At 38.4% G+C, this 14,909-nt stretch overlaps 1 protein-coding gene across 3 annotated transcripts in view; it reads right to left on the bottom strand.

Moving 5' to 3' along the window:
* Window positions 1–14,909, bottom strand: part of TXNDC16 (thioredoxin domain containing 16) — a 143,108-nt gene that overhangs the window by 20,999 nt on the left and 107,200 nt on the right. For 2 of the 3 annotated variants that reach the window (XM_043556159.1, XM_043556158.1), the window contains exon 20: window positions 2,069–2,259. The exons of the other annotated variant lie outside the window; for it this stretch is intronic. In XM_043556159.1, coding sequence (XP_043412094.1) covers window positions 2,069–2,259 — 191 coding nt within the window. The remainder of the gene's footprint in view (window positions 1–2,068; window positions 2,260–14,909) is intronic. 3 annotated transcript variants of the gene reach the window in all.

The raw sequence follows: 14,909 nt of genomic DNA on the forward strand, positions 1-14,909 counted from the left end.
GACTTCCAAAAATATGTTGAATAACAGTGGTGAGAGTGGACATCCCTGTCTTGTTACTGACCTTGGGGGAAGGCTCTTTGTTTTTCCCCACTAAGGATGATATTAGCATTGGGTCTTTCATACATAGCTTTTATGATCTCGAGGTATGATCCTACTATCCCTACTTTCTTAAGAGTTTTTATCAAGAAAGGATGCTGTATTTTGTCAAATGCTTTCTCTGCATCCATTGAGAGGATCATGTGGTTCTTGTCCTTTCTTTTATCGATATGATGAATCATATTGATTGTTTTGTGGATATTGAACCAGCCCTGCATCCCAGGTATAAATCACTTGGTTGTGGGGAATAATTTTTTTAATGTGTTGTTGGATCCGGTTGGCTAATAACTTGTTGAAGATTTTTGCATCCATGTTCATCAGGAAAGTTGGTCTATAGTTCTCGTTTTTAGTGGGGTCTTTGTCTGCTTTTGGCATCAAGGTAATGCTGGCTTCATAGAAAGAGTTTGGAAGTTTTCCTTCCATTTCTATTTTTTGGAAAAGCTTCAAGAGAATAGGTATTAACTCTTCCTTAAATTTTTGGTAGAATACCCCTGGAAAGCAATCTGGCCCTGGACTCTGGTTTTTAGGGAAAGTTTTATTTTTTATTTATTTATTTATTTATTTATTTATTTGTTTATTTATTTATTTATTTTTTGGGGGGGGGGGAAGTTTTGATTACTAATTCAATTTCTTTACTGGTTATGGGTTTGTTCAAATTTTCTATTTCTTCCTGTTTCAGAAGACATCCAGATGGCCAACCAACACATGAAATAATGCTCCACATCACTCATCATCAGGGAAATACAAATCAAAATCATAATGAGATACTACCTCACACCTGTCAGAATGGCTAACATTAACAACTGATGCAACAACAGATGTTGGTGAGGATGCAGAGAAAAAGGATCTCTTTTGCACTGCTGGTGGGAATGCAAACTGGTGCAGCCATTCTAGAAAACAGTATGGAGGCTCTTCAAAAAGCTAAAAACAGAACTACCCTACGACCCAGCAATTGCACTACTAGGTATTTATCCAAGTGATACAGGAGTGCTGATGCACAGGGGCACTTGTACCCCAGTGTTTATAGCAGCACTATCAACAATAGCCAAAGTATGGAAAGAGCCCAAAGGTCCATCTCTGGATGAATGGATACAGAAGTTGTTGTGTGTGTGTGTGTGGGTGTGTGTGTGTGTACACACAATGGAGTATTACTCAACAATCAAAAAGAATGAAACCTTGCCATTTGCAACTACATGGATGGAACTAGAGGGTATTATGCTAAGCTAAATTAGAGAAAGACAAATATCATATGACTTCACTCATATGAGGACTTTAAGATACAAAACAGATGAACATAAGGGAAGGAAAGCAAAAATAATATAAAAGGGAGGAGAACAAAACATAAGAGACTTATAAATATGGGGAACAAACAGAGGGTTACTGGAGGGGTTGTGGGAGGGGAGATGGGCTAAATGGGTAAGAAGCATTAAGGAATCTACTCCTGAAATCATTGTTGCACTATATGCTACCTAACTTGGATGTAAAATAAAAAAATAAATAAAAATAAAAATAAATAAGTAAATTCTCAACCCAGATCTATTTTCTTGTGGTTCCAAATTTTGGCTCTGGACTAAAGGAGATGCTGGTTGGAATCTAAGCTTCCTCATTTACTGGTTAATTATGTGACTTTGAACTAGTTATCTTACTCTTCTAGAGTAACAATACTTCCTATGACTCTTAGGAGAATTCATGAGATATCACATGTGAATCACTAAGCATTTAATAAATGTTAGTTACTATCATTAAACTTAATGGTAGTAATTCATGGGAGTAATAAATACCCCCAAAAAGATCGTCCCATGGATAGTTCTATCAACATATTAATATTTAGGATACTTATAAACATTACAATTCAATTAATTTTAGCTCATCATTAGTTATAATATAACTAATGAATTAGTTATATTCATTAGTTATAAGTTTAAAAATCTATGAAAATATAGAACTTTGTGTATTAAAACAGAAAACTTACTTATAGGACTCTCAAGTCCTGCTTCTAACTTCTTAAGCCACAGTAAAAGGTTTTGTTCGGTGATTGCCTGTTCTGAAGGAAATGCAAATACCTGGCCACCTGAATGCAGATTCACCACAACAATAAGAGGAAGGGGAGGCAAAGCATTAAAGTATGTCTGTATGATTCCTCTTCCCGCAGGAGTATTCTTTCTACAAAAGGGAGCAATTGAATATGTTAGTATTTCTTTCTATAATAAAATTATGAAAATAATAGTTTGTATAACATTAAACTTTAAATATAGTATCACATCATTAAGTTTATAAAAAGATGTCCTAAAAACTAAGAGGTCTATAACTATGTTATTAGTAGTCAGATTCTTAAAGAAATGGGCACTGTGTTTCTCTTAGGAGAAAAAAAAGACAGTGATATTTTCATGAAAGCCAGTCATAGTTCAAAGATTTGTCAATTTAGGTTTGATATAATCATTAGGCTCCTCCCAAAGTTGAGCTAAGTGTCTGATCACATGTCAACTCAAAAATTAAATGGTTACAAACTATAAAATAAGATACTTATAATAAATACTACAAATAAAATTGTTTTTCCTCAGATAAAAAGAGAAAGGGGTTAATTTAAAATTAAAAATACTTTTTAAAATTATGAACAAACATGGAAACCATAACTTTTAAGATACCCAGCTTTCCTGGGGCACCTGGGAGGCTCAGTCAGGTAAGTGTCCAGCTTCAGCTCAGGTCCTGATCTCGCAGTTCATGGGTTGGAGTCCCGTGTCGGGCTCTGTGCTGATAGCTCAGAACCTGGAGCCTGCTTCAGATTCTATGTCTCCCTTGCCCTCTGCCCCTCCCCCGCTTGCACTCTGTCTTTATCTCTCTCTCAAAAATAAATAAACATTAAACAATTTCTTTAGGGGCTGAAGCATGGAAGATGGTGGCGTAGGAGGAGGCTGGGCTCACCTCATCCTGCTGATCGCTTAGATTCCAACCCACGTCTGCCTAAATAAGCCAGAAAACTGCCAGACTAGCAGAACAGACTCTCTGGAGCCAAGAGTAGACAAGAGGCCCACGGAAGAAGGTAGGGAAGGTGGAGAGGCAGTGCATGCTACAAGGACTGGTAGGAAGGAGTCAGGGCACTGGAGGGGGAGCCCGTGCGGCAAGGCAGAGCTCCCAAAGTTCAGCTCACAAAAGTAGAGGGGCCGGACTGCGTGAGTTCTGATAGCCAGAGGGACTTAATTTCTGGAATGTTAATAGTCAACAGCTCTGCTCTCCAAGAGCAGGGAGGGCAAGAGGATGCTGGGAGAGAGAGTTGTTGAGCCCTGGAAGACAGAGCTCGGCTGGGCAGGGAACAAAGGCAGAGGCAAACACCATTTCCCTCTCCCATCCCCCAGCCAAAATTCCAAAGGGAACCAGTTCCCGTCACCGAACTTGCTTGCAGCACACAAACACCCAACGCTGTACTTCTGTGCATCCATCCCTCTGACGGGTCTGCCTCCCTCCCGGAGCTGCAGGGCTCCTCCTGCAGGGGACCACCCACTGCAAAGCTAGGTAAGCCTGCCCCTCCTGCCCCTGTGCACCTTGTGGATCCACCCCGGCTAATATGCCCTTGGCCAGATCCCATCGAAGCAGCACCACAAGCCTGGCAGTGTGCAAGTAGCCCAGGCAGGGGCCACACCACTCCGCAGTGAGTCCTGACCCTGGGAGAGGGGAAGATAAGGTTCATACCAGTCTAACTGTGGCCCCAGTGGTGGGCTGGGGGCAGACATCAGGTCTGACTGTGGCCCTGCCAACCAACACAAGTTACTGCCTACAGCACAGGGGAAGTGCCCTGCAGTTTGGAGTTACTGCAGGGACTACCCAAAATGACGAAACGGAAGAATTATCCTCAAAAGAAACTCCAGGAAGTAGCAACAGCTAACGAATTGATCAAAACTGATTTAAGCAATATAATAGAAAAAGAATTTAGAATAATAGTCATAAAATTAATCACTGGGTTGGAAAAAACAGAGGACAGCAGAGATCTATTGCTACAGAAATCAAGGGACTAAGAAATAGTCATGAGACATTAAAAAATGTTATAAATGAGGTGCAAAATAAATGGAGGTGGCCATAACACGGACTGAAGAGGCAGAGGAGAGAATAGGTGAATTAGAAGATAAAAGTATGCTAAAAGAGGAAGCTGAGAGAAAGAGAGATAAAAAAAATCCAGGAGTATGAGGGGAGAATTAGAGAACTAAGTAATGCAATCAAACAGAACAATATCTGTATCATAGGAATTCCAGAAGAAGAGAGAAAGAGGATGAAGGTATACTTGAACAAATCATAGCTGAGAACTTCCCTGATCTGGGGAATGAAAAAGGCACTGAAATCCAAATGTCACAGAGAACTCCCTTCAGATGTAACTTGAATCAATCTTCTGCACTACATATCAGTGAAACTGGAAAAATACAAGGATAAAGAGAAAATTGTGAAAGCAGCTAAGGGTAAACAGGCTCTAACTTATAAAGGGAGACCTATAAGACTAGTGGCAGACCTATCTACTGAAACTTGGCAGGCCAGAAAGGAATGGCAGGAAATCTTCAATGTGATGAACAGAAAAAATATGCAGCTGAGAATCCTTTATCCAGCAAGTCTGTCATTCAGAAGAGAAGGAGAGATAAAGGTCTTCCCAAACAAACAAAAACTGAAGGAATTCATCACCACTAAACCAGCCCTACAAGAGATCCTAAGGGGGATTCTGTGAGTGAAATGTTGCAAGGACCACAAAGTACCAGAGACATCACTACAAGCATGAAACCTACAGACATCACAATGACTCTAAACCCATATCTTTCCATAATAACACTGAATGTAAATGGATTAAATGCTCCAACCAAAAGACACAGAGCATCAGAATGGATTAAAAAAAAACAAGACCCATCTATTTTCTGTCTACAAGAGACTCACTTTAGACCTGAGGACACCTTCAGATTGAAAGTGAGGGGATGGAGAACTATCTATCATGCTACTGGAAGTCAAAGAAAGCTGCAGTAGCCATACTTACATCAGACAAACTAGACTTTAAATTAAAGGCTGTAACCAGAGATGAAGAAGGGCATTATATAATAATTACAGGGTCTATCCATCAGGAAGAGCTAACAATTATAAATGTCTATGTTCCAAATATGGGAGCCCCCAAATATATAAAACAATTCATCACAAATGTAAACAACCTTATTGATAAGAATGTGGTAACTGCAGAGGATTTTAATACCCCACTTACAACTATGGACAGATCATCTAGACACAGGATCAATAAAGAAAACAAGGGCCCTGAATAATACATTGGATCCGATGGACTTGACAGATGTATTTAGAACTCTGCATCCCAAAGCAATAGAATATACTTTCTTCTCGAGTGCACATGGAACAGTCTCCAAGACAGATCACATACTGGGTCACAAAACAGCCCTTCATAAGTATAAAAGAATTGAGATCATACCATGCACACTTTCAGACCACAATGCCATGAAACTTGAAATCAGCCACAGGAAAAAGTCTGAAAAACCTCCAAAAGTTTGGAGGTTAAAGAACACACAACTAAAGGATGAATGGGTCCACCAGGCAATTAGAGAAGAAATTAAACAATATATGGAAACAAATGAAAATGAAAATACAACAATCCAAATGCTTTGGGATGCAACGAAGGCAGTCCTGAGAGGAAAATACATTGCAATCCAGGCCTATCTTAAGAAACAAGAAAAATCCCAAATACAAAAACTAACAGTACACCTAAAGAAAATAGAAGCAGAACAGCAAAGACACCCCAAACCCAGCAGCAGAAGAGAAATAATAGAGATCAGAGCAGAAATAAACAATATAGAATCTAAAAAAACTGTAGAGCAGATCAACGAATCCAAGAGTTGGTTTTTTGAAAAAATAAACAAAATTGACAAACCTCTAGCCAGGCTTCTCAAAAAGAAAAGGGAGATGACCCAGATAGATAAAATCATGAATGAAAATGGAATTATTACAACCAATCCCTCAGAGACACAAACAATTATCAGGGAATACTATGAAAACTTATATGCCAACAAATTGGACAACCTGGAAGAAATGGACAAATTCCTAAACACCCACACTCTTCCAACTTCAATCAGGAGGAAATAGAAAGCTTGAACAGACCCATAACCAGCAAAGAAATTGAATCGGTTATCAAAAATCTCCCAACAAATAAGAGTCCAGGACCAGATGGCTTCCCAAGGGAGTTCTACCAGACGTTTAAAGCAGAGATAATACCTATTCTTTTCAAGCTATTCCAAGAAATAGAAAGGGAAGGAAAACTTCCAGACTCAATCTATGAAGCCAGTATTACTTTGATTCCTAAACCAGACAGAGACCCAGTAAAAAAAGAGAACTACAGGCCAGTATCCCTGATGAATATGGATGCAAAAATTCTCAACAAGATACTAGCAAATCAAATTCAACAGCATATAAAAAGAATTATTCACTATGATCAAGTGGGATTATATTCCCAGGCTGCAGGGCTGGTTCAACATTCGCAAATCAATCAATGTGATACATCACATTAATAAAAGAAAAGATAAGAACCATATGATCCTGTCAATCGATGCATAAAAAGCATTTGACAAAATTCAGCACCTTTCTTAATAAAAAGCCTTGAGAAGGTCGGGAGAGAAGGAACATATTTAAACATCATAAAAGCCATTTATGAAAAGCCCACAGCTAACATCATCCTCAATGGGGAAAAACTGAGAGCTTTTTCCCTGAGATCAGGAACATGACAGGGATGCCCACTCTCACCACTGTTGTTTAACATAGTGTTGGAAGTTCTAGCATCAGCAATCAGACAACAAAAGGAAATCAAAGGCATCAAAATTGGCAAAGATGAAGTCAAGTTTTCACTTTTTGCAGATGACATGATACTATACATGGAAAATCTGATAGACTCCACCAAAAGTCTGCTAAACTGATACATGAATTCAGCAAAGTTGCAGGATACAAAATCAATGTACAGAAATCAGTTGCATTCTTATACACGAACAATGAAGCAACAGAAAGACAAATAAAGAAACTGATCCCATTCACAATTGCACCAAGAAGCATAAAATACCTAGGAATAAATCTAACCAAAGATGTAAAGGATCTGTATGCTGAAAACTACAGAAAGCTTATGAAGGTAATTGAAGAAGATATAAAGAAATGGAAAGACATTCCCTGCTCATGGATTGGAAGAATAAATATTGTCAAAATGTCAATACTACCCAAAGGTATCTACACATTCAATGCAATCCCAATCAAAATTGCACCAGCATTCTTCTCAAAACTAGAACAAGCAATCCTAAAATTCATATGGAACCACAAAAGGCCCCGAATAGCCAAAGTAATTTTGAGGAAGAAGACCAAAGCAGGAGGCATCACAATCCCAGACTTTAGCCTCTACTACAAAGCTGTCATCATCAAGACAGCATGGTATTGGCACAAAAACAGACACATAGACCAATGGAATAGAATAGAAACCCCAGAACTAGACCCACAAACGTATGGCCAACTCATCTTTGACAAAGCAGGAAAGCATATCCAATGGAAAAAAGACAGTCTCTTTAACAAATGGTGCTGGGAGAACTGGACAGCAACATGCAGAAGGTTGAAACTAGACCACTTTCTCACACCATTCACAAAAATTAACTCAAAATGGATAAAGGACCTGAATGTGAGACAGGAAACCATCAAAACCATAAAGGACAAAGCAGGAAAAGACCTCTCTGACCTCAGCCATAGCAATCTCTTACTCGACACATCTCCAAAGGCAAGAGAATTAAAAGCAAAAATGAATTACTGGGACCTTATGAAGATAAAAAGCTTCTGCACTGCAATGGAAACAACCAACAAAACTAAAAGGCAACCAACGGAATGGGAAAAGATATTTGCCAATGACATATCAGACAAAGGGCTAGTATCCAAAATCTATAAAGAGCTCACCAAACTCCACACCCGAAAAACAAATAATCCAGTGAAGAAATGGTAAGAAAACATGAATAGACACTTCTCTAAAGACATCCAGATGGCCAACAGGCACATGAAAAGATGCTCAACGTCACTCCTTATCGGGGAAATACAAATCAAAACTACACTCAGATATCACCTCACGCCAGTCAGAGTGGCCAAAATGAACAAATCAGGAGACTAAAGATGCTGGAGAGGATGTGGAGAAACGGGAACCCTCTTGCACTGTTGGTGGAATGCAAACTGGTGCAGCCACTCTGGAAAACAGTGTGGAGTTGTCTCAAAAAATTAAAAATAGACCTACCCTATGACCCAGCAATAGCACTGCTAGGAATTTACCCAAGGGATACAGGAATACTGATGCATAGGGGCACTTGTACCCCAATGTTTATAGCAGCACTCTCAACAATAGCCAAATTATGGAAAGAGCCTAAATGTCCATCAACTGATGAATGGATAAAGAAATTGTGGTTTATATACACAATGGAGTATTACATGGCAATGAGAAAGAACGAAATATGGCCCTTTGTAGCAACGTGGATGGAACTGGAGAGTGTGATGCTAAGTGAAATAAGCCATACAGAGAAAGACAGATACCATATGTTTTCACTCTTATGTGGATCCTGAGAAACTTAACAGAAATCCATGGGGGAGGGGGTAGGAAGAAAAAAAAAGAGGTTAGAGTGGGAGAGAGCCAAAGCATAAGAGACTCTTAAAAACGGAGAACAAAATGAGGATTGATGGGGGTGGGAGGGAGGGGAGGGTGGATGATGGGTATTGAGGAGGGCACCTTTTGGGATGAGCACTGGGTGTTGTATGGAAACCAATTTGAAAATAAATTTCATATATTGGAAAAAAAAATAAAAAAACTAAAGGAAATAGAAGCAGTACAGCAAGGACACCCCAAACCCAGCAGAAGAAAAGAAATAATAAAGATCAGAGCAGAAATAAACAATATAGAATCCAAAAAAAACAGTAGAGCAGATCAATGAAACCAAGAGTTGGTTTTTTGAAAAAATAAACAAAATGGATAAACCTCTAGCCAGTTTCTCAAAAAGAAAAGAGAGAGGACCCAAATAGATAAAATCATGAATGCAAATGGAATTATTACAACCAATCCCTCAGAAATACAGCAATTATCAGGGAATACTATGAAAAACTATATGCCAACAAACTGGACAACCTGGAAGAAATGGACAAATTCCTAAACAGCCACACACTTCCAAACCTCAAACAGGAAGAAATAGAAAACTTGAACAGACCCGTAACCAGCAAAGAAATTCAATCAGTTATCAAAATCTCCCAACAAATAAGAGTCCAGGACCAGATGGCTTCCCAGGGGAATTCTACCAGACATTTAAAGCAGAGATAATACCAATCCTTCTCAAGCTGTTCCAAAAAATAGAAAGGGAATGAAAACTTCCAGACTCATTCTATGTAGCCAGCATTACTTTGATTCCCAAACCAGACAGAGACCCAGCAAAAAAGGAGAACTACAGGCCAATAACCCTGATGAATATGAATGCAAAACTTCTCAACAAGATACTAGCAAATCGAATTCAACAGCATATAAAAAGAATTATTCACCATGATCAAGGGGGATTCATTCCCAGGCTGCAGGGTGGTTCAACATATGCAAATCAATCAATGTGATACATCACATTAATAAAAGAAAAGAACCATATGATCCTGTCAATCGATGCAGAAAAAGCATTTGACAAAATTCAGCATCCTTAATAAAAACCCTTGAGAAAGTCGGGATAGAAGGAACATACTTAAAGATCATAAAAGCCATTTATGAAAAGCCCACAGCTAACATCATCCTCAATGGGGAAAAACTGAGAGCTTTCCCTTGAGATCAGGAACACAACAGGGATGTCCACTCTCACCACTGTTGTTTAACATAGTGTTAGAAGTTCTAGCATCAGTGATCAGACAACAAAAGGAAATCAAAGGCATCAAAATTGGCAAAGATGAAGTCGGGTTTTCACTTGTTCCAGATGACATGATATTATACATGGAAAATCCGATAGACTCCACCAAAAGTCTGCTAGAACTGATACATGAATTCAGCAAAGTTGCAGGATACAAAATCAATGTACAGAAATCAGTTGCATTCTTATACACGAACAATGAAGCAACAGAAAGACAAATAAAGAAACTGATCCCATTCACAATTGCACCAAGAAGCATAAAATACCTAGGAATAAATCTAACCAAAGATGTAAAGGATCTGTATGCTGAAAACTATAGAAAGCTTATGAAGAAAATTGAAGAAGACACAAAGAAACGGAAATTCATTCCATGCTCATGGATTGGAAGAATAAGTATTGTTAAAATGTCAATACAATCTACACAAAGCAATCTACACATTCAATGCAATCCCAATCAAAATTGCACCAGCATTCTTCTCAAAGCTAGAACAAGCAATCCTAAAATTCATATGGAACCACAAAAGACCCCAAATAGCCAAAATAATATTGAAGAAGAAGACTAAAGCAGGAGGCATCACAATCCCAGACTTTAGCCTCTACTACAAAGCTGTAATCATCAAGACAGCATGGTATTGGCACAAAAACAGACACATAGACCAATGGAATAGAATAGAGAACCCAGAATTGGATCTACAAAAGTGTGGCCAACTAATCTTTGACAAAGCAGGAAAGAATATCCAATAGAAAAGACAGTCTCTGTAACAAATGGTGCTGGGAAAACTGGACATCAACATGAAGAAGAATGAAACTAGTCCACTTTCTTACACCATTCACAAAAATAAACTCAAAATGGAAAAAGGACATGAATGTGAGACAGGAAACCATCAAAACCCTAGAGGAGAAAGCAGGAAGGAACCTCTCTGACCTCAGCTGCAGCAATTTCTTACTTGACACATCCCCAAAGGCAAGGGAATTAAAAGCAAAAATGAACTATAGGGACCTCATCAAGATAAAAAGTTTCTGCATTGCAAAGGAAACAATCACCAAAACTAAAAGGCAATGGACAGAATGGGAAAAGATATTTGCAAATGACACATCAGATAGAGGCTAGTATCCAAAATCTATAAAGAACTCACCAAACTCCACACCTGAAAAACAATCCAGTGAAGGGGCAGAAAACATGAATAGACACTTCTCTAAAGAAGACATCCAGATGGCCAACAGGCACAAGAATAGATGCTCAACATCACTCCTCATCAGGGAAATACAAATCAAAACCACACGGAGATACCACCTCACGCCAGTCAGAGTGGCCAAAATGAACAAATCAGGAGACTAAAGATGCTGGAGAGGATGTGGAGAAACGGGAACCTCTTGCACTGTTGGTGGGAATGCAAACTGGTGCAGCCACTCTGGAAAACAGTGTGGAGTTTTCTCAAAAAATTAAAAATAGACCTACCCTATGACCCAGCAATTGCACTAGTAGGTATTTATCCAAGGGATACAGGAGTGCTGATGTACAGGGGCACTTGTACCCCAATGTTTATAGCAGCACTTTCAACAATAGCCAAATTATGGAAAGAACCTAAATATCCATCAACTAATGAATGGATAAAGAAATTATGGTTTATATATACAATGGAGTACTACATGGCAATGAGAAAGAATGAAATATGGTCTTCTGTAGCAATGTGGATGGAACTGGAGAGTGTTATGCTAAGTGAAATAAGTCATACAGAGAAAGACAGATACCATATGTTTTCACTCTTATGTGGATCCTGAGAAACTTAAAAGATCATGGAGGTGGGGAACGGGAAAAAAAAAAAAGTTAGGGAGGGAGCCAAACCATAAGAGACTCTTAAAAACAGAAAAAACTGAGGGTTGATAGGTGGTGGGAGGGAGGGGAAAGAGGGTGATGGGCAGTGAGGAGGGCACCTGTTGGGATGAGCACTGCGTGTTGTATGGAAACCAATTTAAAAATGAATTTCATATTAAAAACATATTTTTAGGGGCGCCTGGGTGGCTCAGTTGGTTGAGTGTCTGACTGGAGCTCAGGTCATGATCTCACGGTCCATGAGTTCAAGCCCCACATCAGATACTGTGCTGACAGCTCAGAGCCTGGAAACTGCTTCAGTTTTTCTGTCTCCCTCTCTCTCTGCCCCTCTCCTGAGGCACTCTGTTTCTCTCTCTCTCAAACATTAAAAAAATTAAAAAAAAATTTTTTTAAGATGCCCAGCTTTCCTGAAACATCACATTCCACATTATGGAAAATAGTGTTTTAATGTGAGATATCTACAAAGATAATTACCCTGGGGGAAATTTGTCTTAAGCAGTAGACTGTCAGTGAACTCTTCATAGAAAAAAATGTACACTGCTTCATTCTTCTAATTTTTCAAATAAATTAAAAATGAACTTTTCATGTAATGCATTTGAACAATGGATAGTGTGTAGATATGTGAACTGTGTTCACAGACATTAAATGTACACTCACACTCCTTCTCTCTCAAAATAAATAAAAATATAGAAAAAAGAAAGGAAGAAAAATGCCAAAGTATCACAATGTTTATTTTTCTGTATTTGCCAAATTTTCCTCAATGGACATCAATTAATTTTTTCTTTTAGTTTGTTTATTTTTAGAGAGAGAGCACACAAATGAGATAGGGGCAGAGAGAGAGAGAGAATTCCAAGTAGACTCCACACTGTCAGCACAGAGCTCGATGCCAGGCTCAGTCTCACAAACCATGAGATCATGACTTGAACCAAAGCCAGACACTTAGCCCGTTGAGACATGCAGGGACCCAAATTACTTTAAAAATGAGAAAAATTACTACCTCTCAAAATCTGCATGACATGAAAGCAAAGGCAACAAAAGTAAAATAAATAAGTGGGACTACATCCAATTAAAAAGCTTCTGCATATGGGTACCTGGATGGCTCAGTCGATTGAGCTTCTGACACCTGATTTGGGCTCAGGTCATGATCCCAGGGTCAAGGGATTGAGTGCCAAGTCAGGCTTTGTGCTGATCATGGAGCCTGCTTAAGATTCTCTCTCTCTCTCTCTCTCTCTCTCTCTCTCTTTCCCCCACTCCCTCGTTCTCAAAATCTTCTATAGACAAAGGAAACCATCAACTAAAATAAAAGGTAAACTTTGGAACGAGAGAAAATATTTGCAAATCACATAAGTGGTAAGGGGTGAATATCTAAATGAGGGAAGAACTCACATAACAGCAAAAAACACCAATAATCTAATTAAAAATGGGCAGAGGAACTGAATAGACATTTTTACAAAGAAGACATAAAGATGGCCAAAAGGTACAAGAAAAGATGTTCAAGATGAGTAATATTAAGGAAATTCAAACCAAAACCACAATGAGATATCACCTCAAACCTGTTAATATGGCTGGTATCAAAAAGACAAACGATAACAAGTATTGTTGAGGATGTGAACAAAAGGGAACTTTCAAGAACTGGTGGTAGGAATGTATATTGGTGCAACCACTGTTGAAAACAGAGGAGGTTCCTCAAAAAATTGAAAATAGAACTACCATATGACCTAGCAATTCTACTTCTGGGTATGTAGCCAAAGGATATAAAAACAAGACAGTAAAGAAATGCATGCATTCCCATGCTTATTGCAGCATTATTTGCAACAGCCAAGATACAGAAACAACCTAAGTGTCTGTCAACAAATGAATGGATAAAGATGGAATAGTATTCAGCCATGAAAAAGAAGAAAACCCTGCCATTTGCTACAACATGGATGGACTCAGGGCATTCCACCAGGTGAAATAAGGCAGACATAGAAAGACAAATACTTCTACGTGAAAAGTCTAAAAAAGTCAAACTCACAGAAACAGAAGAAAAGTGGTTGCTGGGGACTGGGGGTTGGGAGAAATAGGAAGAGGATGGGAAAAGGAACAAACTCGCAGCTACAAGATGAATAAGGTCTGATGATCTCATGTATAAATGGTGACTACAGTTGGTAATACTATATAGTTGAAATTTGCTAAGACAACAGAACTTAAATCTTAGTCCCCCTCCCCCCGAAAATTAAACATATATATATATACATTTTTAAAGTCCCCTGCAATTACCACATTCTTATCAATAAGGTTGCTTATGTTTGTGAGTAATTGTTTTATATATTTGGGGGCTCCCGTATTCGGTGCATAGACATTTATAATTGTTAGCTCTTCCTGATGGATAGACCCTGTAATTATTATATAATGCCCTTCTTCATCTCTTGTTACAGCCTTTAATTTAAAGTCTAGTTTGTCTGATATAAGTATGGCTACTCCAGCTTTCTTTTGACTTCCAGTAGCATGATAGATAGTTCTCCATCCCCTCACTTTCAATCTGAAGGTGTCCTCAGGTCTAAAATGAGTCTATTGTAGACGGCAAATAGATGGGTCTTGTTTTTTTATTCATTCTGATACCCTATGTCTTTTGGTTGGTGCATTTAGTCCATTTACATTCAGTGTTATTATAGAAAGATATGGGTTTAGAGTCATTGTGATGTCTGTACGTTTTATGCTTGTAGCGATGTCTCTAGTACTCTGTCTCACAGGATCCCCCTTAGGATCTCTTGTAGGGCATATATATACATTTTTAAATGTTTGATGTAATGAATATGTTACTTAGATGGAGGAATCCTTTCAAAATGTATACATGTATCAAATCACCACAATGTACACTTTAAATATCCTAAAATTTTGTCAATTACACCTCAATGGATCTGAAAAAAAAAATACCAGTCAACAAAATAAAATTCATGGTAGAAAAGAATTCAATCTAAAACAAGGTCATCTTTTAGTTACTAAAATATCCTGATAATATATACACTGGTCCCATATTAACTCCAAAGGTACAGTTAGAGAGTTTCATTTCCTAATGAAAATGTAGTAATTACAGT

The sequence above is a fragment of the Prionailurus bengalensis genome, chromosome B3, assembly GCF_016509475.1.
Source record: "Prionailurus bengalensis isolate Pbe53 chromosome B3, Fcat_Pben_1.1_paternal_pri, whole genome shotgun sequence".
NCBI lineage: Eukaryota > Metazoa > Chordata > Mammalia > Carnivora > Felidae > Prionailurus > Prionailurus bengalensis.